At 42.3% G+C, this 24,125-nt stretch overlaps 2 protein-coding genes across 2 annotated transcripts; both read right to left on the bottom strand.

Annotated features, from left to right (window-relative positions):
- Positions 1-311: 311 nt before the first annotated feature.
- LOC139298515 (catenin beta-1-like) lies at positions 312-9,224 on the bottom strand. Its single transcript, XM_070921158.1, has 17 exons — positions 9,103-9,224; positions 8,044-8,093; positions 7,252-7,461; positions 6,900-7,150; positions 6,507-6,745; positions 4,490-4,691; positions 4,236-4,380; positions 3,925-4,028; positions 3,596-3,730; positions 3,212-3,415; positions 2,922-3,080; positions 2,726-2,845; positions 2,406-2,556; positions 2,177-2,298; positions 1,863-1,923; positions 1,374-1,569; positions 312-1,265 (listed from the first exon to the last, which is right to left on the bottom strand). The coding sequence occupies exons 2-16, from the start codon at positions 8,054-8,056 to the stop codon at positions 1,379-1,381; spliced, it is 2,307 nt and encodes a 768-aa protein (XP_070777259.1). The 5' UTR covers positions 8,057-8,093; positions 9,103-9,224; the 3' UTR covers positions 312-1,265; positions 1,374-1,378.
- A 2,564-nt stretch (positions 9,225-11,788) lies between these two features.
- dync1li1 (dynein, cytoplasmic 1, light intermediate chain 1) lies at positions 11,789-19,819 on the bottom strand. Its single transcript, XM_070921577.1, has 13 exons — positions 19,716-19,819; positions 19,391-19,464; positions 17,737-17,853; positions 17,370-17,600; positions 16,960-17,114; positions 16,632-16,725; positions 15,906-16,041; positions 15,674-15,785; positions 15,337-15,396; positions 15,159-15,203; positions 14,977-15,064; positions 14,745-14,867; positions 11,789-13,207 (listed from the first exon to the last, which is right to left on the bottom strand). The coding sequence occupies exons 1-13, from the start codon at positions 19,817-19,819 to the stop codon at positions 13,089-13,091; spliced, it is 1,458 nt and encodes a 485-aa protein (XP_070777678.1). The 3' UTR covers positions 11,789-13,088.
- Between the last annotated feature and the right edge of the window lie 4,306 nt (positions 19,820-24,125).

The raw sequence follows: 24,125 nt of genomic DNA, 5'->3' as shown, positions 1-24,125 counted from the left end.
CTTACCATTGATCTCCCTGTGAACAGAAGCGCAGCAACTTCAATACATTAGTGGAAATACTTCAGTGACATTTTAATTGACATGGTCATGCCCACATTTCAATATCCTCAGATCAGTTCCTAGTATCTGTTGTGCTTCTGCCTCATTTTAAACTTGTATTGCAGCTATGATATTTTGTTTGAGTATGCAACTGATGTCTGCATTTGAGTGCTGAGGATATTGACTTTAAGTTGAGTGGCAAAAATGGCCTATCAAAAAAAGTGAACCATTGCATCATATTGATGGACAAAAGACACAGGACAGAGACTAAATGAAATAAAATGCCATTTTATTGTTCAGCCGTGTCATAACCTCGTCTCCAAAATAAGCACAGCAGGACTACAACTGGTTCATCAACCTAGCTACCCTTGATAGCACATAAAACTGGGTTTTATTAGACCACCAATGATAGCGTTAAAGACTTTTCTATCAGACATCCAATGATAGCATACAAAATAGTTGTTAACCTACCAGTGATACTGTATATAAAACACTTGTCTCTAGATTTATCCCCGACCCACCCTCAATTTCACCCATATCCCTCTTTAGAACATTTGTGACACTGACATATTTATGCTTAAACAAGCACATATTAAGAATGCATAATTCTCCATTTTTGAGATTATAAAAAAAAACTACACAATGTTACACTTTAAGTCAGAGTACAATTCAACTGATTATTAGTGTTCTACACATTCGGCCATAAACCAAAGGAACATTGTATAATATCACTATAACTTAACACTACATGTAATATACGTTTTAAAAAAAAGAATTACAAATGATTAGCATTGAAGAGAAAATGAAGATGGCTAGTGCGAAGGCAAGCTGGGTCAGTACCATAACAGAGAATGAGTAATACAAAAAGAAATAAAAAAATAGAATAAGAAAAATAGAAACAAAAAACTGATAAGAATACAGGCAAGGCTAAAACATATGTGTTTCAAACTTTTAAGATCCACCTCATGTGCACTCATCCATTTAGGTAACCTGCTCCAAGACCTCCATTGTGTGATTCCACATCTCTGATACTTTAACACCCCCCCCCCCCCACACTTTCAACTTGCTTGAACATTCCCGTGGCAACCATCTTCTTTGTTTTCTTATGTCAGGCACTTTCCAAGACCCCATATTCCTCTCTTTACCTTCAACCACTCTACAGGCCAATCATAATGCTGATTCAGACAATACAGGCCAATCACAACGCAGGTTCTATCAGAATACCACTGCAAAAGAGCACACACACAACATTTTCAATCAATGTGTTGCTATTTAGAATCATATACTGCTTTTATTGTGAACAAGTGAAGTTTTTCTGTGGAAGTCTGTCTTACCAATCCTACAGGTCGGTGTCAAACCAGGCCAGCTGGTTGCTGTCCATCAGGTCCTGGGTGTGGCCAAGGTCTGGCAACGGATCAGTGTGGTGGCCCAGGTCGGGCAGAGTGTCAGTATGGTAGTCAGCACCTTCCATCATGGGGTCCAAAAGGGAGTCCTGGCCGTAGGCTGCTGGGTAGGCCCGGTAGGCTCCATCTGAAAGGCAAAAAGGAAATAAACCTTATTAAATTGGTGCAAAAGGTTCTAATCGCACAGGTAGTCTACGATGGATTTTGTTTTATTCTCAACAAATGCATCGTATCAATATATATCTATGAAGAAATACAGCTGTTTTGTCACAAAGCATTCATTACAGTATGTATTACTCCATCAATAAACAGAAACCACAAAACGACATACATTTAAAGATCAAATTGCATGAACCGCAAAGGATGAAATAAGGTGAGAAACAGAGTTGGGATTTCATTGGAGATAAAACAAGCACTCACCATCCTGCCTGTAAGCCAGAGGGTCTCCCTGAGCTCCCATATCCAGTCCCAGGTCTCCAGTCTATAAAAAGGCAAAACGGTGATGAGTAAAGCTTGACATGTGCCAGCCTACGTGGAGGAGTGGATGTCTTTGTCCCAATTTTAGAGTACATTACTAATTTGACACAGTATGTACCATAAAATACTGACATTGTTGTTCATTGTGAAGACACTACACACTCAAAATCTGCTAAGAAGTGTGTTGTACTTGACCATAGTTTGTTTGATTACTCATTTACGTGTGTATGCCGCTGTGCATGCATGCAAGTGTGTACCTCGTTCCAGGCCATAGGCTCAGTTCTGAACAAAGAGCTGGTCAGCTCCACTGACAGACGTTTCTTGTAGTCCTGAGGTTTGTCCTCAGACATGCGGAACAGGACGGCTGCAGCATAGGTTGCTACAGGAGACAATGCATAGCAACATTAGTCAAGTACACCGAGTATACACAAGTACACTGACAATCAGAACAGTGTGTACAGGCTGTATATGTGCATGTATACTTACCAACGCCCTCATTACGGGAATGCAGCAGCTCAGTGAGGGGTGCCGTGGCTCCTTCGGCCTCGATTGCCTCAGCTGCTTCCTTGTCCTGAGCCAGTTCACACAGCACACCTGCTGCCACACGCTGGATGTTCTCTACTGGAGAATACAGCAACTGGAGACGATGAACCACAGAGAGTAAGATTAGATATGCGATAAAGACAAAAGAGAGTCTGTAACATGCATGTAGTGGAAAAATAACAGAGTGAGGGAGAGAAACAGATTTGGCATTTCCAACACAGTAGTCTCCACAGTAAGACTTCACAATGAGGGTTTAGGTTCACCTGGACAAAGAGTGGAATGGTGTTGAGCCCTCTGATGACAATTCTGTTGTGGACGTCCCGGGCCAGGATGTGCAGAGCTCCTGTGCAGCCTTCCACTATTTCCTCCATACGCACACCCTCCTGTATACACAATACACATATAATTATAAATGTTCAAATAAAGAAAGCTTGAGGGGTTGTTGGCTTGGTTACACACCACAAACTGCTGCTGGTTGCCTCCCATGCTGGTGCGCCTCTGGGTATCCTGGTGAGCCCTGACGAGCAGTTGGACCAGTCGGGGGATGGCTCCCTGCTCCCGCAGAGCACTGTGGTTAGCTGGGCAAAGAGCCAGGTTGCGGATTAGACCAACTGTGGCCTAGATAGGGGGACATTAAACAGATTTTAGGTAGTTGGAATTAAATCCTGTTAATCAATTTTATGCAAGGTTGAAATAATGTTGTTAGTCTGGGAAAAATGCAGGTGTGGAGAAAGTGAGATGCTAACAACCTTGATTAGGGGCCAGTGGGATGGAGGGTGGAGGAGTTTGACCACCACAGGCAGGCCATAATGAAGGCGCACAGCATTCTGGGCCATCTCAGCATCCTGGTGGCGGGAGGTCAGGTGGCGCAGGGCACAGACTGCTGGCTCTGTGATGTCCTCTCTGTCGCCAGCCCTAAGCACTGTTCGCACCAGAGCCTCAATGCCTCCAACCTAACATGATGAGATCAATCAGTGGACTACATATAATTACATCAAAAAACTAAGACAGCAGACACAGAATTTAAATCAGAACGCACAGTTTATGTGCATAATAATCTTCAATGGTTGATAACGTCTTGGTTTCTTAGACTCAAAGATACATTTCCAAAAGGCTGTGTGTATAATACGTACCTGGCAGACCATGAGTTTGTTACTATAGTTGTTGCAGGTCAGGTTGGAGAGGATGCCAGCAGCACATGTCACTACATTGATGTCATCACTGCCCAGCAGCTGGACCAGGGTCCCCAGGAGACCCTCCATTCCCTCCTGGAGAGAGCAGAGGATCGGTTGGAAGGGACAGAAGACACAAAAGGAGTGGAGAGGAATGAATGCATTTTAAATAATAAAAAAAATGTTACATACTGTGAACATTTAATACTTTAATTACTGAGCAGTAGTACTTAATTGAACATGGGGCTCATAAGAAGTTAGCTTTTGTGACTACTGAGAGTGGGTCATACTTGTTTAGTGGCAGCATCTGAAAGATTCCTCAGAGTCCAGAGGCAGTTCTGGACCAGACGCTGGCTGGGGTCTGTCAAATGAAGCCCCAAGGCCTGCATGCCTCCTACAACCACAAGCCCAAGTACAACAAACAAATTTATTACATCACAGGACTTTCACTTAAGTAGCAAACCCCAACTACAAAATGTATCTGAAACGTGTAATAACAGCCACAGTTGTACTGCAATGAGTTAGACCAAAACATATTTATGTATTTTTCACTGTATTGTATTGTGTTTGTTCCATTTCTGTCCCATGAGTATGTACGTACCAGCCTCTACGATGGCAGGCTTGTTGCTTGAGCAAACAGAGAGCACCTTGAGCACTCTGCTTGTGGTCCACAGCAGTTTCTCATATGTGAAGGTCCTCATGATGTTGACCAGTGCCTGGGGTCCACCGCTGGCCAGAATGATCAGCTAAAACAAAGACATGTTAGACTTGCTACTAACTGCTGCCAGCCACATGGTGTGACTTTACAAATGAATGACTGTAAATACATGCATGAATAAGTTGATGTTCCAATACCTTGCTTTCCTGGTTGCCATATGCCAGGATCTGCAGGCAGTCGGTAGTGATTGCCAGGAACTTGACATTGGTATTAGACAACAGGGCCACCATCTTCTGGAGCCCTCCAGCCAAGCGCACCGCCATCTTTGCCCCTTCCTGATGCAACAACAGGTTGTGGAGTGTGGTGATGGCGTAGAACAACACACTGTCCACTGGTGAGCTGGAAAAATATACAAATAAAAAAAGTCAGTCAAGAGTCAAATCCACCTTTTAAAAAGTAGCTTATCAGTTACAAATACACACAGCTGTCACAGAAAATAATTAATCGAGCATAATGACAAGACATAATCAGGATCCACCAAGACTAGGCTCAGCAGGCTTACACATCCTACATTTTTTTGATGGTAAATAATGAGCGCAGAAGGTCGCAGGGTCGGGATAAAACATAAAACTATACTTTTCTCAGGAGAGCTTTGTGTCTGGTGGCAATCCATTGGGCAAAACCTGAGTTGCACTTCAGCTTATTTTCAGTTCTTAAATTTTGTTGTTACATTTTTTTTAACCTAAATTGTTAAGCTATAGCTCCAGCACATAATGCAGAAAATTCATACATATTTTGAACAAAGTAAAAAAAAAAAAAAAAAAAAAAAAAAAAGATATCACAGATACACATTTTTAATGATTCTTGTGCTGTGTGCTGTCAGCTACGTTTCACTGTTGGTAACAAAAAAAGCTATTGTTATCTTTTTTCTGTTCATCAGGAATTCTTGAAAAGTGCCACGTGACATTTAAGACCAACAATGAAACTTGGCAACAGCATATCGCCACAGGAAAGCATGTTGTCCTCAAATAATGACTTGCTGATCTTACCTGCTTCTCTCAACTACTGTACAGACATCTGCAAATTACCGCTGGTACTTTGGAGCACTGTACCAGTATGACACATTTTTGCCATACTCTGTCCCCATCTGCCCTAATAATCCCAAATTCAAGGAACAATTAACACTAAAATTTAAGCACTAAAACCTCAACAAAGAAACTCATTCATTGCAAATTTGATGGAGAGTGACTTTATAATGTAAACCATCACTACACTTAAAAAGATTATGGTGATCACTTTTTGTAGTCCAATAAAATCATGCAGTTCATCATCCACTCTCATGCTACTGTTCCATCCTGCGTTCAAAGTGTGGTAATGTGATTCCAGGTGCAAATTCAAACACACAGGAGACATCCAACAGGTCGCAACTTGTCAGACAGCTAACTGTTCTGTCTGTGGGCTTTGGCTTTTCATGGAGAATACAAAGAGTAAAGTAAGAAACAAAGACATTTTAACAGTTTCAAATTTGTCAGATTGTGGAGTATTCTGTACTTTGGGAGTGTCGCTGGTTGGTGAAGATTAGGAGTTGGTTATTTGAGAATATAGCCACTACTTGTCATAGTGCTTTTCTCACATCAAAGAAAAGTGATGAAGGTTTGTTATGATTGTGTTAAGATGTACTTCTGTGCACGCGATGGTTGGCTATCTAGGCTAATGCTTGGTGAAAGCTATAACCGTTTGCAGTTGACTCATTTGCTTAATCATGATTGACAGTCTCATAGCTGTTGCAGCAGAGCACATTGTTGCATTTTTAAATTGTGTCCAGCCTTCACCCAAAGTGTAGAGAAAGAGAAAAGGGGGGAGCGAGGGAGTGTGCGAGACACACAAATGTGAACACATTTTAGTTTATTTGTGTCATTGTTGTATCAGCCTCTGTGATTGATGTTGCAGCCTGCTTGACATATTTAAGCCTTCAACGAACATGTCTTGCCAATTTGTAGTCAATAGCCAAATCCCGTAAAATAGTATTAGGGCCTGCCTTATGAGCAACCACTCATTGATAAAGTGCAGTATTGTGTGCCAACCAAAATTTGAGCTGCAAGGTAATCTAAAACAACTCAGCAAAACCATTGACTGCCATCAGATTCCTCTGCTAAAAAAGCAACAACAACCACATATCCAATAAAGAGAACCACAATTTCTCCAGTTTCCTACCCCAGCATCTTGACCAGGGCAGGGATGCCTCCAGACTTGAAGATTGCAAGGAGCCCCTCACGATGGTGGGAAAGGTTGTGCAAGGTGCCAGCAGAGCAGCGAGCTGTCTCCACATCACCAGTGTTTTGCATGGCACGAACAACAGCCGAAACCATTTGTGGGGAGCGCATCAGGGCGTGGCGTGATGCCTCCTTCTTTGACAACTGATGCACCATTACAGCTGCTTTATTCACAACAACCTAGGATAAAGGTGATGTTTGTTAGGGACGCATGGTCTTGGAAGGGATGTAAACTGCATTGCTAATAACTTACAAGATACCACATGTTACTAAGCCAGTACTATTTTGGGGTTTAAGTGTGTTCATGTGATAATTCACTCATTTGTACACGTACCTGGTCCTCATCGTTGAGGAGTTTGGTCAGCTCAGGAATGGCACGAGTGGCCAGCTCAGCATCATCTTGATAGTTAATGAGGTTGACCACAGCATGCTTCAGCATCTGAGAGGGCTCTGCAAGGCGCTGCACTGCCGTTGGGTGGGCAGCATCCAGCTGGGTAGGTGGGATCTGGATGCCCTCCTCCAAGGTCTCGGGGAACATGGCAGCACGCACACGCTGGGCCCGGGTCATGGCATACCCCTCAATGTCTGAAAGTAATGCAAAATGACGATTAATATCACGAGATAGAAATGTGTCATTGCTATAGTAGCAAACATCATGATATATTATATATCAGCATCTTGTATACCTGTAGCCTCAGGAGTGAAGGGCTGGTTGAACTCCCAGTCGTAGAGACTTGGATCATCCTCATCAGCATCAGGGTTTCCCTTGCCGCTCAGAGATGGTGCTGTGGTGGTGACTCCAGACTGAATGCCTGAATCCAGGTAGGACTGCTGCTGCCACTGGCTCACTGCAGCCTTGCTGTCTCCCATTGCCATGTCCAACTCCATCAAATCAGCTACACAAATGGGCAAAAAGGTGAAACACAAAGAAAGAGATTAAGATAAGGATAATCTTTACTTCATTAATTTAGATACTTAGTTTCTCACTATAAGCCAAGAGTATTTTTTAAGAGTGATCTTAAAAGGTTTCCGTTATATAATAATATTTGTAATCTTGAGTTAATGCAGCTGGGAGATGTAGGAATTAAAAGAGGTGGAAGTTAATCATCCGGAAAATAAAGAGGGACACAGAAAATCCAAACGGTTTAAGCAAACGGAACAGAACGCAAAGCAAAAGAAAAGTTGTGTTCCTCTATGCCTGAGACCCTCGGTAATGATTATATTAAAGTATGTAAATCAAATTCCTCTTACAATTTTTTTCTGAGCTCAAATCTAACAAAAGACGAATTATAACTAACTGTGACATGTGCTCACCTAGCTCCCATTTTTCCAATTTCCACAGTGCCTCAAGGCTTTTAGTATTTAATGTGTTTATGTACAGAGAAACTGTTACCTATGAACATTAGAAACATGAATGACCGTGTTCATATCAGAGAAAAAACTAATTTATATGAAAGTAAGTTTTTTTTCATACTTACACTGGGTAGCCATTGTTCTTGTCTGCCCTCAGCCCGCACAGCAGATATGTCTGTGTAAAAGGTAATAAGCACACGGGGGAAAATAAGACAACTCGCACTCAACCTGGAGCTCTTGTTTGCCAAACCTAATCGTAATGTTTATGCGTTTCTCCTACGTGGTCTCAATAATAAAACCGCTGTCTTCTGCGCTACCTGTGCCAACTCCCTCTGATTCAGACTCTTGTTTGGCTTGCTAACGTAGCTATGAGGGGAAATGCCGAGCCTCCACCTCCAGCCGAGAGAGCAAAGCGGTGGGTATTTCCAGGCCAGCATGAACACAATTCACCATTCAGCGGCAAAGAACATCAAAGGCATATTTCTCCCCCTCCCCCTACCACGGCCAAGTTCCGACCTCGCAGCTTGGGTTTCCAATGAGAGAAACTACCCCCTCCGCCCCGCAATCACTTCCATGACTCCTCCTCTCATGGTGGGTCTAACTCCGAGACTAACAAGCTGCCTAACAAAAACAAAAACTCCTAACCCCAGATAACTGTGTACGCAGCATCAATCACCAAACCTATTTTAGAGACACATAATTCAAGACCGAAGCGCTAGCATGTATTAGCCACCACTGTTAGCTAACAGGTTGGCTAGCTTACCTTGAAAGCTTGCTAAGCTAACCTAACGTGCCTAGCTAACCCCTCCGCTAGTTAGCTAACTAGCTAACATAAACAAACACTGTTTAGGGCTTGATCCACACTGTCTAAATTATTGAGACTTGTCCTGAGACGCAACCAGTAGTAGAGGTCATTATTGTTACAAATCAGTTTGGCATTGGAATGATGACTCTCAAGCGAACCCTCCAAATGTTTAATTCTGCTTTGATTAGCTTAGCTGGCTAACCAGGACGTATGAAAAGTAGATCCAAGCGCCACCGTACAAAACCTGCTGTGCTGCCAGCCAAATCAGAAAACCCCACCGGAGCCCCCTCCCTGGCCAAAGATGATTTTCTTTGGTGAAGCAAACATTGACGCGCTGTAAAACCGTTGTGTAATAGATGTAGTAACATACTATCTTTACCAGAGTCGAGCGGCTCCTCCGTGGTTCTTGCCAGGAAAATTTTCTCCTTTCTCTTGGCTGAAAATAGGAAAAGGGCTGCTAGGTGAACCACCCGTAGAAGTCCGAACCACACCCGCTGTTGCTCCGCCGAAGATGTTGCTTCCGCCTGTGCGATCGAACATCAAGATGGCGAAGGAGAAAATACAGTATTCTGCCGCACTCGAAAAAATAGGGCGTCATTTTAAATAAAGTTTTAGCATGGAAACTATAATTTTACAGTTATTACCAGATATTGACTTTTTCATGTTAAGAGCAGTCGGGAATTTCTGTTTTGAGATTTTTCACCCTCGTAAATGAAAGATGTGTGACTTGCTGTTGCTGTAGTGGTGGGGAGGGCGAGGTGCATTCATTAGAATGGAATGTGATTCATGAGCTGCTGTGATATGGTAGAGGGGCTTAATTAACATGCAGTCAACTCAGAGACACAAACATTTGCCCTAACAGAGCGATATCACTCATTCGTCTTATTCAATAAAGTCATTAATTGCACAGTCCAATTGGGACTTATTTTGCAAATGATAAACTGCAGTAGTTCAATGAAGAAGAAAAAAACATACCCCAAAAAACTAAACCATTTAGGTAGCTGTAGAGTGTCATGATTGAATTTCAGTTTTCTGTAGTAACCCATAATTTGATCCCATGACATATAACTTGATCCTACATAAACTGCCCATCTTAAAAACAAAGCATTGATTGTAAGCAAACAAACATGGCCACAATAAAATTATACTGTGCTGTGGTTTAAATGGCATTTGATAATTTGTCTCCATAGTTGTTTTTGTCGTGACTGCTCATACTAGGTTATAGCTAGGCTAGTTGTATACATGTTTTTATGTATGATTTCCATTTTGGGCAATTATTTGTAGGCTAGCCATAATCAAATTGCAATGTACATGTCAGCGTTACAACAGTCTGATATCTAACATCCATTTAAATGCATCTACTTCAGCTTCTTAGCATTACATACACACAAGCATTGCAACAACTACAGTTAACCTTGATTTGACTTATTAGTATAGCTATATGAAAAGAAAATGAATTCATATTAAATAAAAACAATCAAAAGAGAAAGTGTCACACATAGTATAGTGCATGTTCATGTGTCTGACACGTGCAATAGACTAGAAAAGGTCAAAGTCCAAAGTGTCATTGGGGAGCATGTTGGTGTTTCCACAGGAAATGGAAAAGGAAACTTATGATCATTTATTATACCACAATAATCAACTGGAACATTTTGTATTCATAACATCTCTCAAAGAATGACCGAAATGTGTAGTAGGTTAATAAATTCAGTCACGTCTGCAAGAGATATAAATAATATCAGAGTGAGGACAGTAATAAGATAGACCACATGCTACCAGAGCAAATCGAAGTGCGGCACTATATTTTTTCATAAACTGCTCAAAATGAATCTATCAAAAGGTGATGACATTTATTTCAGAGACTGCTTATGGATTTTCATTATTTTCCACTTTTTTTTCAGTATGTGGGACTTACATCAAACCCTCGAAATAAAAGTATATGAAGCTCCACTGTCTCCAACTGTGGTGGAGAGAGGAGTAAGTGGATTTCATTTACCTGAGTAATGACAAATACAGCATGGTAAATAGAAAAGACAATATAAAGCCCACTTCTTATCCAACATATCAAATACCCAGATTTATTTATGAAATAGAAATGCAGACCCGTTCCTAAAAGGATATTCATTTATTTGGCAAAATTAGTCCTTTTATTCCTTGCGTCATGCAAGTGCGCAGTAGGTTTGAGATTATGTCATTCCAGTTTCATCATGAAAATGATCGGAAATGTATCGTTTGTATCTGCTTAGAGCTCATGAAAATACATGCAGAGTGATGCTTTAGAGTAAGTAGACCATAAACAGCATTCTTATGGAGCTATCAAGAGAAATGATTCAGATACAAGACAGCGAAGGATTATATAAATATACTGTACATAAATAATATAAATTAGTCCAGCCCCCCTTTAGGGCGGTTAGAGATCAGAATCGACTAGACAGCAGCAGCTATAGTGCCTACACAGGGTGGACAAAATAACAAAAAACACTTATAATGCAATACATTTACTCTTTCATACTTTGTACTGCAACTGCTGCCCAACAATTTCCCTCAGGACAAATAAAGTTCAATACCTTATCATAGATTTGACAGTTATTTTTGAGGCTAGTAAGTAGGCCCTCACCAACACTGACTGAAAAACACTTAATGGCCTCTAAAATGGCAGTTTAATTGAATCAATACATCCAAGGCTCAACTAAAAATGTATATACATTACCCTTTTGTTCCCACCTAAGGAAGAACACTGCAGAGAAAAAAAACAGTAGTGCCTATGACTGCTTGTTATATTTCAGCCACTCATATGTCCATTTTCTGCCATTTGGACATTTTCTAAATTATTTCCCATCATTTCATTCTTTGAATATAAGAAAATTCCTAATTTCACTTCAGCAGGTGAATGTTTACCAACACGGCTCAAGCCTAGCAATCTCATTGAAGGAACCTCAACTGTAAGCAGCTTTTGTCCTTGGTAACAATTCCCTATCACAAAATATAACTTGTATTCAGAGTGAGGAGAGGAGGGATGACTATTAAAAAAACAAAACAAAGGGAAGCCAGGTGGATGAATCCGAATAAATACACCTTTTATTTGACTGATTAACAGATCTGATTATACAAACGCCAACACAGAGCTCTGAAATAACAGGACCAATCAGCGAGACAATGACTGTACATTCTTGGTGAGAACCTCCCTTGTTCTGACCCCGTTGCCCACCCATCACCCTCACCCGCACCCGCAGTAACTATGGAACTGAATCACTAGTGCTTCTTTCTGTACAAGAAAAGCTCAACTACCCACCCCCTACTACCCTCTACCGCCCTCCCTTTTCAGTGCACTGTCTGTTATCTACAGGTTTGAGCAGTATGTACCACAAGGGGAAGTTTGGCCAATTGTACAACTGGGTGCCATGATGGACCTTAGGTGCCTTCTACACAGGACTAGTGCTTGAGTGTGAACTGATTCTGAAGGTTTTTTTTTTTGTTGTCATGTTTGGTTTGTGTAGTCTAGCAGACAGGGCTGCTGTAATAATAGTGTACGCACTGTTTTAAGAGCTTGTAGTGTAAGAGCATAGTAATGTTTTTTGCCTTTTGGTTGAAATGCAAACAGCCAAAAATCTCTCAACATACAGGTCTAGGTTGAAGTAACTTCCTTAATTTCCTCTATCTTCCTCACTCTCTCACAAGCACACGCACACGCACAAATACTGGTATGTTTGTCCCTTCATCTTAAAAAAACAAGACCGTTTTGTAATTGTGTTTTAGGCATTATTTTTTTGTTCTCAATCTCTTCCTCTGGCCAAGCGTGACTTGCCCCACGTACATTAAACACACAGTCACTCAATCATCCCTAGGCTACCTAAGTGCAGTTTCTTCAACATGCGCCCTTCAGCAGTTCCTACAGTAAAAACACTAACTGTACCATCACAAGAAATGGATGGATAAAACACCCTCGCTTTCATTCTTTCAATCAATCTTTTTCAACCCGCCTCTCACTTCTTATCATCCCAACTGCCATTGTTCCCCCATACCCTTTTACTCTCATGTAACAGACAGTCTTGTATGTAACAGTGACAAATACCCACCCTCAGCGTAACAGCCAGGAAGAGAAGAGAGAGAGAGAGGGGGGGGGGGGGGGGGGGGAGGTGTGGGAAAAGGGGTAGGGGTGAGTTCTTCTCCTTGAGGAGAAAGTGAAAGACAATGGGGAGGGAGAACTGTGTGTCCACCCCTTCTTTCCCCCTATATCCCTTTTTTCTGCCTGCATCTTTGTGATGGAGTGAAAGGTGAGAGCGGAGGGAGGAAGAACAAAGGAGATGGATGATGACCGAGGTGGAGGGGAAGGGGGGGGGAGCAGGGTGAAGCGTGCATTGGTCTTCATGTGTCCTGGCCATCGGTGGCAGGGCTGTCGTTGGCATTGGGCAAGTCCGAGTCCGTCTCCCGGCTGGATATGCGATCCAGCTCCGCCTGTACATCGCCAAGGCCCAGTTTCGAACCTGCATCAAGTGTGGGTAGATACATGCAAACATACAAATTAGTACTAAACCACAGCAAAAACAACCAAATAGTCAAACAAGCATTTTAGTCAGTGCAATAAACAGTGCATTTTCACAGCTCTGAGTGGTTAAGGCAAAATGCAATCAGCACAAAGGCAATTACACATGTTTAAAATAAAAGCTGGGTGAAATATATAATACTAGTGAAACATTCGCAATAGTATTATTTGTGATAATATTACCATTGTTTTAGTATCTTCAATTTGTCAATTTCGTCAATTCAATCCAACGCTAAAATTTCAGAAGACTGGTCTGGTTTCAGTGGTCTCACTGAGCTGCAAGACTACTGCTGCCATCTTTCAAAAGTTACTTAGCAGAGGAGTGCATACTGTGATAGAGAGGTGGTAAAATAGTTTGACTTTACTTTGTTGAATGGATTAGTTTGTTTATTAATATCATAACCATGGTATTTAGAAAGTATGAAACAATTTGTTAACATTCAGGAAAATAGATCTCAAACATATTTTTTCTCCACATTGTCCAGCCTTAGTTAGAATCATGTGCAATGTTTGTGGCAGATGTTAGTTATGAGAAATGCAATGCAACATGCCAAAAAAATGTAGAGGAGCAGAATGGAGACAAGGTGTTAGGAGGGGAAATCAGTCGATCAAATGAAACGATCCTGGCACCTTTTTCCCCAACCAAATAAGTGAAAAGTGCAGCTCTGAGAAATATTGGCCTTTCTGTTGGTGATTTTTATATAGCTCTGGATCTCGCAACTAATATGAAATCAATACACCTATTCTGATACATAAAAGTAATTCAACAGCCATGGGATCTTCTCCTGAACCACAACTTACGTTCTAAGATGGGACAGTTCCTGATTTAACAAAAACATTCATAAAATCGAAATCTAAGTAAACATTATGTAAATAAACATTAACATAATATACATAAAAAATTATACATATATAAAAGAAGTACGTAGGTGATACAGGATCTCGGCATTGCTCCTCTTTGGATGCTGGAGAGTTGTAGGCTCAGGGGAGGGAAGGGGTCAAAGGAAATATAGGGATGCTTCTGAGAATGAACAATGACATCACACAAGCAATAATAAATGAGGAATATCTCTCTCACACACACCTTAACGTGGCCAGCATCCTCTGACTAGTGCGCATACACATACACACATTATGAATTATGTTAACAGTGAGATTTAGAGACTATGAGCATAGTTAAGAATGAGAAGACAGTCACAAAGAGCTACAGACAGACATAGTGATGATGTTTGTTTGTGTGGTTGGCAGATGCACTCAGACCCTTTCATCATGCTCTTTACCATGTGTTATGTTCATGTTTGGAGGAGAGGACAGGAGAGGGAAGAAGTGAGTAAATGGAAGGATGGCAGATGGGAGGCGAAAACCAAAAAGAAGCTGATTGATGAGGAGTGACCGAAAATGGCATTAAATCTGATTAAATTATCACGTTTTTTCCTATCCAACAAAAACTGAGCATTGTAACAACCTCCAATTCTCACCTGACTTGCGTACTGTTCCTGGAGTGTTGTTACCGCCGCCTGGCGTCCCAGGCCCCCCTGTCCCAGCTTTCTTTGTCAGTAGACTGTTGAAGAAGTTGGCCAACACACCCTCACTGGTCTGACCTGTAGCACACAGGGATTAGAGTTCAAAACCAAACACACAAAAACATGCACTGACAGAGCAATGGTCATGGGTGGCTATGTGCAGCGATGAAATGCATCGATGATGTACCCGACTGTGGCATAGCGTTTGCTACGTTGGCCGCTGCGGAGCGGTTACTCGTCCTGGGGGAACCAGTGGGTGCTCTGCTGGTGGTGTCCTGTGAACAACAACAGGATATTTCACACATATGGGACACTGAAGAGGTTTCCTTTATCTCATCAGCCAAAACTAGAAAAAAAAGGAGCACTCACCACTGGTCGGCCTGCTGTCACAGCGGGCTGTTTGGCGAGCAGCGACTGCAAATTAGAGCACAATATGCATACTCACTCCAATTAGTATTGCATTGACATATCAGGACCCTAAAGTCAGATTTAATTGGAGTATCCACAAGCAGCAAACCAACTGGCATTATCGGAAATGTTCTCTGACCTGCAGTTTTACCAGAAACACTTGGTCATCTTCTGCCTGAATCTCCTTTTCATGTACAATCTGGTGACAAGCAAGAAAAAATATGAATCATTTTTTTTTTGCTTTCAGTCGTTGTTTACAGTTCTTCAACAGCTAATAAATTAGATTGGATAAAACTCTCATGATCCCAGCAGGGATATTGAGTAAAGCTTAGTACATTGGCTGTGAAAAATGATGTAGAAGGTAATGATATTGATAGGTCATGATATTACACCAGTAATCAATCTGTTGCCCTGTAAGCTTAGCTTGCTTAAGAGGATCTTTACAAGCTAGCCGTTTTTTTACTGGGAGCCTGTACCTTTCTGACTGGTGGCTTGACTACTACGTCCTCAAAGCTGTCTTCTGCTTTTACTGTCTGGAAGTTCTCGTGAAGTATGGCAATCTTCTTCTCATTGTCCCAACCTGATGGACTGATAGAGCAGAGGAAGTGTTACAAACCAAATACAGGTTGCCCCACAGTCCTAGTACATATGCACACACACACACACACACACACACACACACACACACACACACACACACAGGCTTACATGAAGACGGCATCTCTCTCCACCACTTGTGCCGGGCAGTGGAAGGGAAAGCCATAGAGTCTGTGGACCAGATATTTGTACAGGATGTCCAGGTTTTTCATCTCCTTTACCGATGTATAAACCAGAGATGCCCCATCTGACATGGCAGTCAAGGATATTTTGAAAACCACAGTGACAAAAACAACAACTACATCTCTTAATAACAGCAGCACTATAGAAAAGGAGATTCAGGGAATTGCTACGAGTACACAGAAGAACTACAGCAACTGGATACTGTTTTTGACAGGAGCAAAGATTCTGAAAAACAAACAATTTCAGGCAGTAATCTATGACTTTTATCGAACTCTCTTTGCAACAAAGCAATAACAACAACAACAGTTCAGATACAGCTTACGGAGGCCAAAATACCACAATAACAACACTGCTGGGAGCTTGAGAACAAGGAACTTGAGTGGCTTGTAATGCCGGCCATTCAGCTGCATCACCATCCTTCATCACTTAACAGCTGAATGTTAGGAGAGCCAAAAATGTGAATGAATGCCTTAAATCTCAGGATCTGACAAGAAAGTTGCAGAGTCAGTGGTATTGATCAGCAGCCCCATTAAAACCCCTGCGTATACTGTACTGATCAATACTTTCATTGTTTTCTGACGCTATCAAATCTTTTGTTTGTGCAACTTTTAGTTCCCAGCAGCCAAGGGCAGAGACAACGTTTGTGAAGGATACACTGCAGACAGAAACGTCTGATGTGAGACTGGATGAAGTCCAGGTGTTCGTCTCTGTAGTCGTGCTCCTTCTCCAATGTGCTGATAGCGTCACACTGAGGACAGATAGGCAGGTGTCACACAGAGGTGAATAGGTGTAAGTAGATGCAATGCAAAAAATATAAAAGACTTCAGACATTTCTATTTGGAAATTATTAAACAATGACTTTTCCACAAGTTTCATAAGTCCAAATTTACGGTAAAAGTAATGGGAGTGAGTAAAGTAATAAAGCTTATGTTTCACACATAAGCTATGTTTATAAGCCTGCAGTGTGTGTGTGTGTGTGTACCTTGGTGCAGACCACCACCACTGGTATTCCCAGGTTGTGTGTGAGTGTGTTGTCTCCTAACGGCAGCAGCACGCTCTCCTCATCTTCACTCCTCCTCTGTGGAGTGCCATCCTCCCCACTACCTGGCTCTGTGTACTCCTGGAACTGTTTTACAACTACACACACACACACATACACACATACACACAAACATTACATTAACGAACATTAACGTACACAAACAATGATAAGCAAGTAATAAGACCTGACAGGGGTTACAATTTTAAACATGTGACTTTATATGTATAGCTGGGCCACCTAAGACAAGAGAGGAGGCTCCTCATCTAAGAACTTTCATACTGCATTTCCATGAAGAAACACTGAAGTATACTTTGCTTTAAACTTTATCTACTGCTGTTGGCATGACTCACGTCTGTGCTCCAGCTCCCGCAGTGTTTCCGGGGCGACCCGGAGTTTGTCGATGTGTTCCCTAGCGACGGCGGCCCACTTCTGAAGAGAGTCCAGGGCGTTCCATGGTCGCGACATGTCAAGCGTTATCAGCAGCAAAGTGTTGCCGATCGAGTCCACTGGCACAGCTACTCCCTGCAGACCTTTGTGGTAAAGGTCTCCGTCTAACACCCAGGCATTACACCTCGTGTGGTCTAAACAATCACACACACAGATTAAGGTAAATGCACACTCCTATATAACCACACTGCTGAATTACTGATTACTGTAGTGAAAAAAAGAACATCAGCCATTTATTGGTCTATGAAATGCAAGCAGGTTGCTGATTACCATCAATGTCATCGTCATGGACACTGAAGTAAAGGTATTCCAGGCCACGCCCTTTCATGTACTCTTCAATCCCCTGTAGCTTTGCAACCAAGGTGGTCTTCCCCGAACCCACCTCACCTAAACACACACACAAAATCAGTAAATAACAGAATTATAGGTAGTAGACTCGTCCATGCCAGCATCCATTGCTATAATTATAATAATATTGCAGTTAAGTACATAAAATGGGACATACATGCTTTCAGTTTGAATAAGAGTGAGCAAGAATTTAAATGTGGCAAAAGCACGGCAAGTGGCAAACTAACTGAGGCCGGCCAACACACCACACCACTGCCGAAGGTGCACTGTTTGTCCATGCATCCTACACACTGCAGGGTTAAGAACTACAGGGTTAATAGATATTTTGGATAGTATGTGGTAGGATTGCAAAAAAAAAAAAAGCACAAATATAGGGCTCCAACCAACGATCATTTTCATTATCGATTAACCTGCACATTACTTTCTTGATTAATTTATTAATCATTTGGTCTATAAAATGCCAGGACAATCGTGACATTTGCCCACCACAATTTCCTAAAGCCCAATGTGACATCTTGAAACCCAAAGATGTTCAGTTTACTGTCACATAGGGACAATTGAGAAGCTGGAACTTCGCGATGTTTAGCATTTTTTCTAGAAAATTACTTAAACGATTAATTGATGAGTAATAGTTGCAGATGTATTTTCTGTCAATCACTTAATTGATTAATCAACTAATTATTTCAGCTCTACAAAAATAGATGTGTAGTACACATATACTGTAAACAATCCAACCTCCTCCACTAGAGCCTCACATCTTAATTGTGTAGATTATGTATGCAGTTTTCATGAAGGATCAACAGCTCTCATATAATGTATATGTACTGACAGTGGACTGCATTTGTCCTGGCAGTATTGTTAACAGCATGTCACTGTTATTATGTGTTGTAAGGTCAAGGCTGCATCCATTCTTGCACTATGCCATATGGACTTAAACCGACAGGGGGACTCAATGCATCACACAGCAGCGCTGGCTGATGTTGTCATGGATAGCATAACAGACAAATGGCTTTACAGCTACGCTATACATCGGTAACCAACTCGCTGATTAGCTGGAATGGGTAGCAGGCTGCTGTGTAAAGTGTGCGTTTGTGTGTGTGACCAGCAGCGGGACACGAGGACCGAGCGAGACAGGGAGGCACCGTGTCTGCTCCAGTCACATAAAGCCGCGTGGCCCCGTTAAAAAAAACACACAGGCTGATGATTTGTCTTGTCCCCTCAGCATCATCTCCACCTAGCTGCTACTAGCATCACTGAATGCTAGAATGACTTGCAGTGTTTCTAAGCAGCCCGACTCTCCCTCATAAGATGATGAGGTAGTGTGTGTGTGAGTGCGCGCACCCCAGAGCCCGTGTGTCTGTGTAGGCGCTCAGTAAAATACACCTGTCTCTCTCTGCTAGCCGACGCAGCCGCTACCAGGCTTGAACACAAAAGCACCATCGGTCCAGAGCAAGCTAGCTTAGCTATCGAGCAGTATTAAGTATACCAGAAAGAGATGATCACCAGCTCCTTGGCTATTCAAGCTAACGATGCCCATTGGCTAGCCCGGAGACTGCAGACATACACAGATACCCACCCATGACCAGGACATTTTTCCCAGACGGTAGCTTTGATCTTGAATGGGTTGACACTTCACTCAGGATGGTGGACCTGCAGACAGAACATCCCCGTTACAATACTGCCGAACAAGGCTCGTTCATTCATTAACAAACAACGACTGACAGCGAGTAGCTAAGGCGAGCTAGTGCTGCTGTGTCACCAGAGCCCAGTCAGTCTGGTGCTGATGCTAGCTAGCCTCGTTAGCAAACTAGCTGTCAAACCATCCTCCTCCCAGCACAATGGACCCTCTGCGCCCACAAACCCTGCTCATATTAACCCATGTTAAATAATATGTCGCCCACCACAAGTCCTGTCCGTCATCCTCCTCTGGGTTGGAGTTCTCCAGTGTGCTCTTAGGTCCAGTTGACGTGGAGGATAATAATGCACTCCTCCCTGTAGTCGCCATCTTCGCAGGGTTTGTAAACCTAGCAGAGCGCCCGGATGTAGCAGCTGTGTGCTAACCTAGCCTGGTGCACCGCACGCCGGGACCGGGGCGTGGTCCGCCCGCACAAAGCTAGGGTCCCTGCTCCAGACACGAAATGATCTCATCCGCAAAGTGACAGATCTGGACCGCATACACACCAAGTTATGTACAAGAAGAGAGCTTACAAATGAGTATACTATTTATGTCAAAAATAAATATGCGATAAAGAGGCTATAGGGGAAATTAATGTCGCCTATTAGCATTTTATGTAATGTTTGTGTAAATTGGGACTGATAGCCTGCATAAATAATGAACCAAATAGCCTGGTGATACAAAGCCGAGGCTTTATGACGTTTATAGGCTATTATACAATATTTTGCCACAGTGTATGCTTGTCGTGGCCGATTTATCAGAATAAATGATCAGGATAAATTGGCTTTCATCGAGCCACACAAATCTGTTTCAGACAAAATAGCCTCTTAAAATTGTTGCCTCTTAAATCAATGCCTTGATTTCTGAATAATATGGCATCGGGCCTAAGCCCACAGGATAGAGACAAAGCTGTAATACCATGAATTAGATGCCCTTCAAATGGCCTATTATGCATAGACTCTATTAGTTGTGATCGTAAGTTGAGATAAAGAGCACCAGTGGTTTTAGAGCAGATTTAGACTAGATATAGATCGTATAGCCAAGTAAAATACACCCATTCGGTTTTGAATGTTATTAGAAGCCAGTGAACGTTCAGCCCAGATAAAAAAAACAATCGATATTTATTTATATAGCACCTTTCATACATGTTGGTGCAATTTCAAGTACTTTATATGTGATTGATAAGCCAGTAAGAGCACCTATTGGACCTATTTTCTGAATATTTCGATTTTTCCCTGCTTACTTCAGCTGCAAAATCGCCTCATACTCTGTGTCGAAACTTTTTAAATTCATCTGAAGCAATGAATCTGGTGGGCACAGCGTGAACTTTAAATTAACTACCAAGTGGCTCAGGTGTGCGGTCATCGCCTATTATAAAACCGCTGGAGCGCATCGCAGCCAATCAAAGCTGAGAACCGGAAAATCACATTTCAGAAGTGTCAGTTCACTGTAACAACCACGAGATGGCGCTCATGCACTGTGCTTTACGGCCGCTGGTCCCTGGGTACGGTGCGCTCTCTGCGGCCCCCGATGGAGCCAGCGGATTACAAACTCCTGTTAAGTGGCGCACCGTCCTCCTCCTCCTCCCCATCTTTCACCCAGAGTAAACCCAGGCGCACGGAGCGCATCCTCACCGTGCTCGCCCTGTGGGAATTAGAAAGCAGCTCTGTTTGGCTGTCAGCGCCAAACCGGCCGAGCTCTGCAGTGTAGGGTGTTGAGGAAAACATATAGACAAAGAGAGTGAGGAGAGGGAGATGGGTCCGGAGACGGTGAGGTATCCGTGATTGTCAAGTAAACGGCGGTGAAGTTCCTCGGCTCCGCTCGGATCTTTTCTCCAGGTCGTTGAGGTGAGTTTTCTCTCTGCAGGAGACAGGAGCAGCCCGGATGGTGCATGTCTTACCCGCTGCATAAGAGCTGTACAGTATAGGCTATTTCAAACATTCTGCATTGTTGCATTTTTACAGTATTGTGCTGTAAGTGAAAAGCATATATGATGACATATGTTTATAGCCTGATACAGCTGTAAGAAATCTGCTTCATATTTATTGTTTAACAGCTTGTGTGACTTTGTGGGTGCATTCATTATTCTGTAGAATAAAATAGACCATAAAACCATAATTTTTACTATCAGGCAAGAAGATACTATTCGATACAAATGCACAGTGACTTGAGAGATTCTTTCTTTGAGAAAATACTGGAAAATACCTTGTAGGCTACTCTTTGAAAGCCTCTGCTTTAATTTTATTCGTCTGGAGTGCTATAAGACAAGATAAGCCCTCTGAGAGGGGAAGATCCGCTTCGTTCTCTGTCCCTCTCTCTGTTCCCTCTCTCCCCTCTGCTTCATTCACTCTCACTTGCCTGCCTTTCTCCAGTTTTTTCTCTCACTCCATCTCTCTAATCCCCCTTCTCACAACCTCTGTCTCCCTCACTCTCTCCGGTTCCCTCTCTCTGTCAGCTCTAATAACGCTGCGAGTTCGCAACACCAGACTGCTTCACTTCTGATACTCCTCTCTGTCTTTTCTCAGACCCAGCCGCCTTTTATGTGTCCACTCTTTCAGCTGAGCACATTGCTATCACCTGTCATGATTAATATTCCATAGGTTTGCATAACATGCCACATAGTTCTTTAGCCTATGCTGCTTGTGCGATTCCTGGATAGCGATGTCACTTGTCTTTGTCTGATAATCAATATGTGACTGAGCTATTATAGTGTACTTGAGTGTCATGGACCTTCCTGTGGCTAAATCAGTAATGTCATATCTGTCACAGCCACTTTACACACATGAACATGTGAAGGTGAATGGTCACACTCACATATACATGATTACACACATACACACACAGTCAAGGGTCAAGGCAATTGTGCTCTGCGATGATTGAGTGCCACAGTGTGGAGAATAAGAGCTGACAGCGAGGAGCCTTGGAATGATTTTAAGTGATCTTACGCCGCCCCCGACAATCAATCATTACTATTCTGGTGTTTTGTTTGGGCATTATTTTGATTTACACACCAATTTCAGAGTACACAAACCACTTTGTTATAAAGCGCTCCATCTCTCCTTCTGCAATTTTCACTTTTTTGTTAGTGGTGGTTGCTTTTATCAACAGTAATACAGTGCAACATTGCTATTATCTGCAGTCATATTTCTTGTTTTAAACGTACTCTTGTGATTCTAAATAAAATGCTGTCAAATTTAGTCAAAGTACAGACCCTAAAACCAGTGCATTTTGTTGATATTACAGTACATAAATATCAATATAAAGCAGTTGTCAGCCTCAATAAAACCCACTGTTTGGGACTTTTTCCCCCCAAGAAGCTATCGCAATATCCTGTGATGAAGTGTGATATGAAAATTCATTGTCACCTCTGGCAATGTGCAACACATGTGACAGCTGATCCGTTGCTGTACTGTGAAGGCAGTAGCCTATACAGTAGCTGTAGAAACCTCCGTCACTATCAGTGTCATCTGCTGTCAACCGGAACAGACAGGCATCTGCTGCTTCCTGCACACACACACACACGCAGAAATGTACCACCACACATACGGAAACACAACTGACTACATGCCACATACACACAGGTCCGCTGTATGTCACACCCCTGCCCCGCGCTCGGTCCATGTCCGTTTCCCTGTACTCTGTATACAGCCCATTCAGTGTGCTCAGCTAAAAATAATCACCACCATCCAACACACACGGAGTATGAATTATGGAAGACAGAGAGAGAGAGAGACATTCAGGTCAGAGTCAGACCCAGTTTCAAGAGCTCCGCTCCCTAAGGATGATACTACTAGACCGCTGCATTAATATTCAGATGGTACCATCTAGCACATCAGACCAGCGGTTATCCTTTAGTTTGGCCTAACTGGACTTGAGGCTACCCAAGGTTTCAGCCCAGTTCTCCATGTGCATTATGGGCAGGGAAAATGGATCCGTGCATTTTGAGATTAATTATACATGCAATGCAGTGTTTCTAATGTAATAGTAATACATTTACAGCTTGGTTTAAGTAAGTGTCAACTGGATTGTAGGCTTTGGGTAAAGAGCACATGCTGGGAGGTTATTGAAGTATTATGGATGATGCTACGATGCCTTTTTAAGTGCACAGCTGTAACAGTTTTTTTTTCCGATGAGAAGATCGATTCCACTGTCATATGTTGCCTTTAAATATGAAGATACAGCCTGTAGATGGTTAGCTTAGCTTACCATAAAGACTGGAAATGGGGGAACAGCTAGCCTGGCTTTGTCTAAAGGTAACCAAATCCACCTAAAGCTCACTCAACGGTTTTTGTACGAAATAGATGACTGAGATATAATGCGTAAATGAATGAGCTTTAAAGGTGCTGGTAGGCAGGGTTTTTTCTACCTCTGTTTCCAGTCTTTATGCTAAACTAAGCTTATCGTCTCCTGGCCGTAGCTTCATATTTAACATACAGACATGAGAATAGTATCAATCTTCTCATCTAACTCTCTGCAAGGTGTTGTCAGGACTTCTGGATGATTAGATCTCTGGTCGGGTTGGTGGAGTTATACTGGGAATGACATTAAGTAAGAGTCCATGCACCATTAATAACTACACAGATGTAGGTTGTTTCACTCAAATAGGTGCAACAAAACTAAAAGGAGAGTGAGGAAG

This window comes from Enoplosus armatus, chromosome 16, assembly GCF_043641665.1.
Source record: "Enoplosus armatus isolate fEnoArm2 chromosome 16, fEnoArm2.hap1, whole genome shotgun sequence".
NCBI classification, from domain to species: domain Eukaryota; kingdom Metazoa; phylum Chordata; class Actinopteri; order Centrarchiformes; family Enoplosidae; genus Enoplosus; species Enoplosus armatus.
Note: the sequence above shows the minus strand (reverse complement) of the source record. Positions and strands in the feature narration are given on the sequence as shown.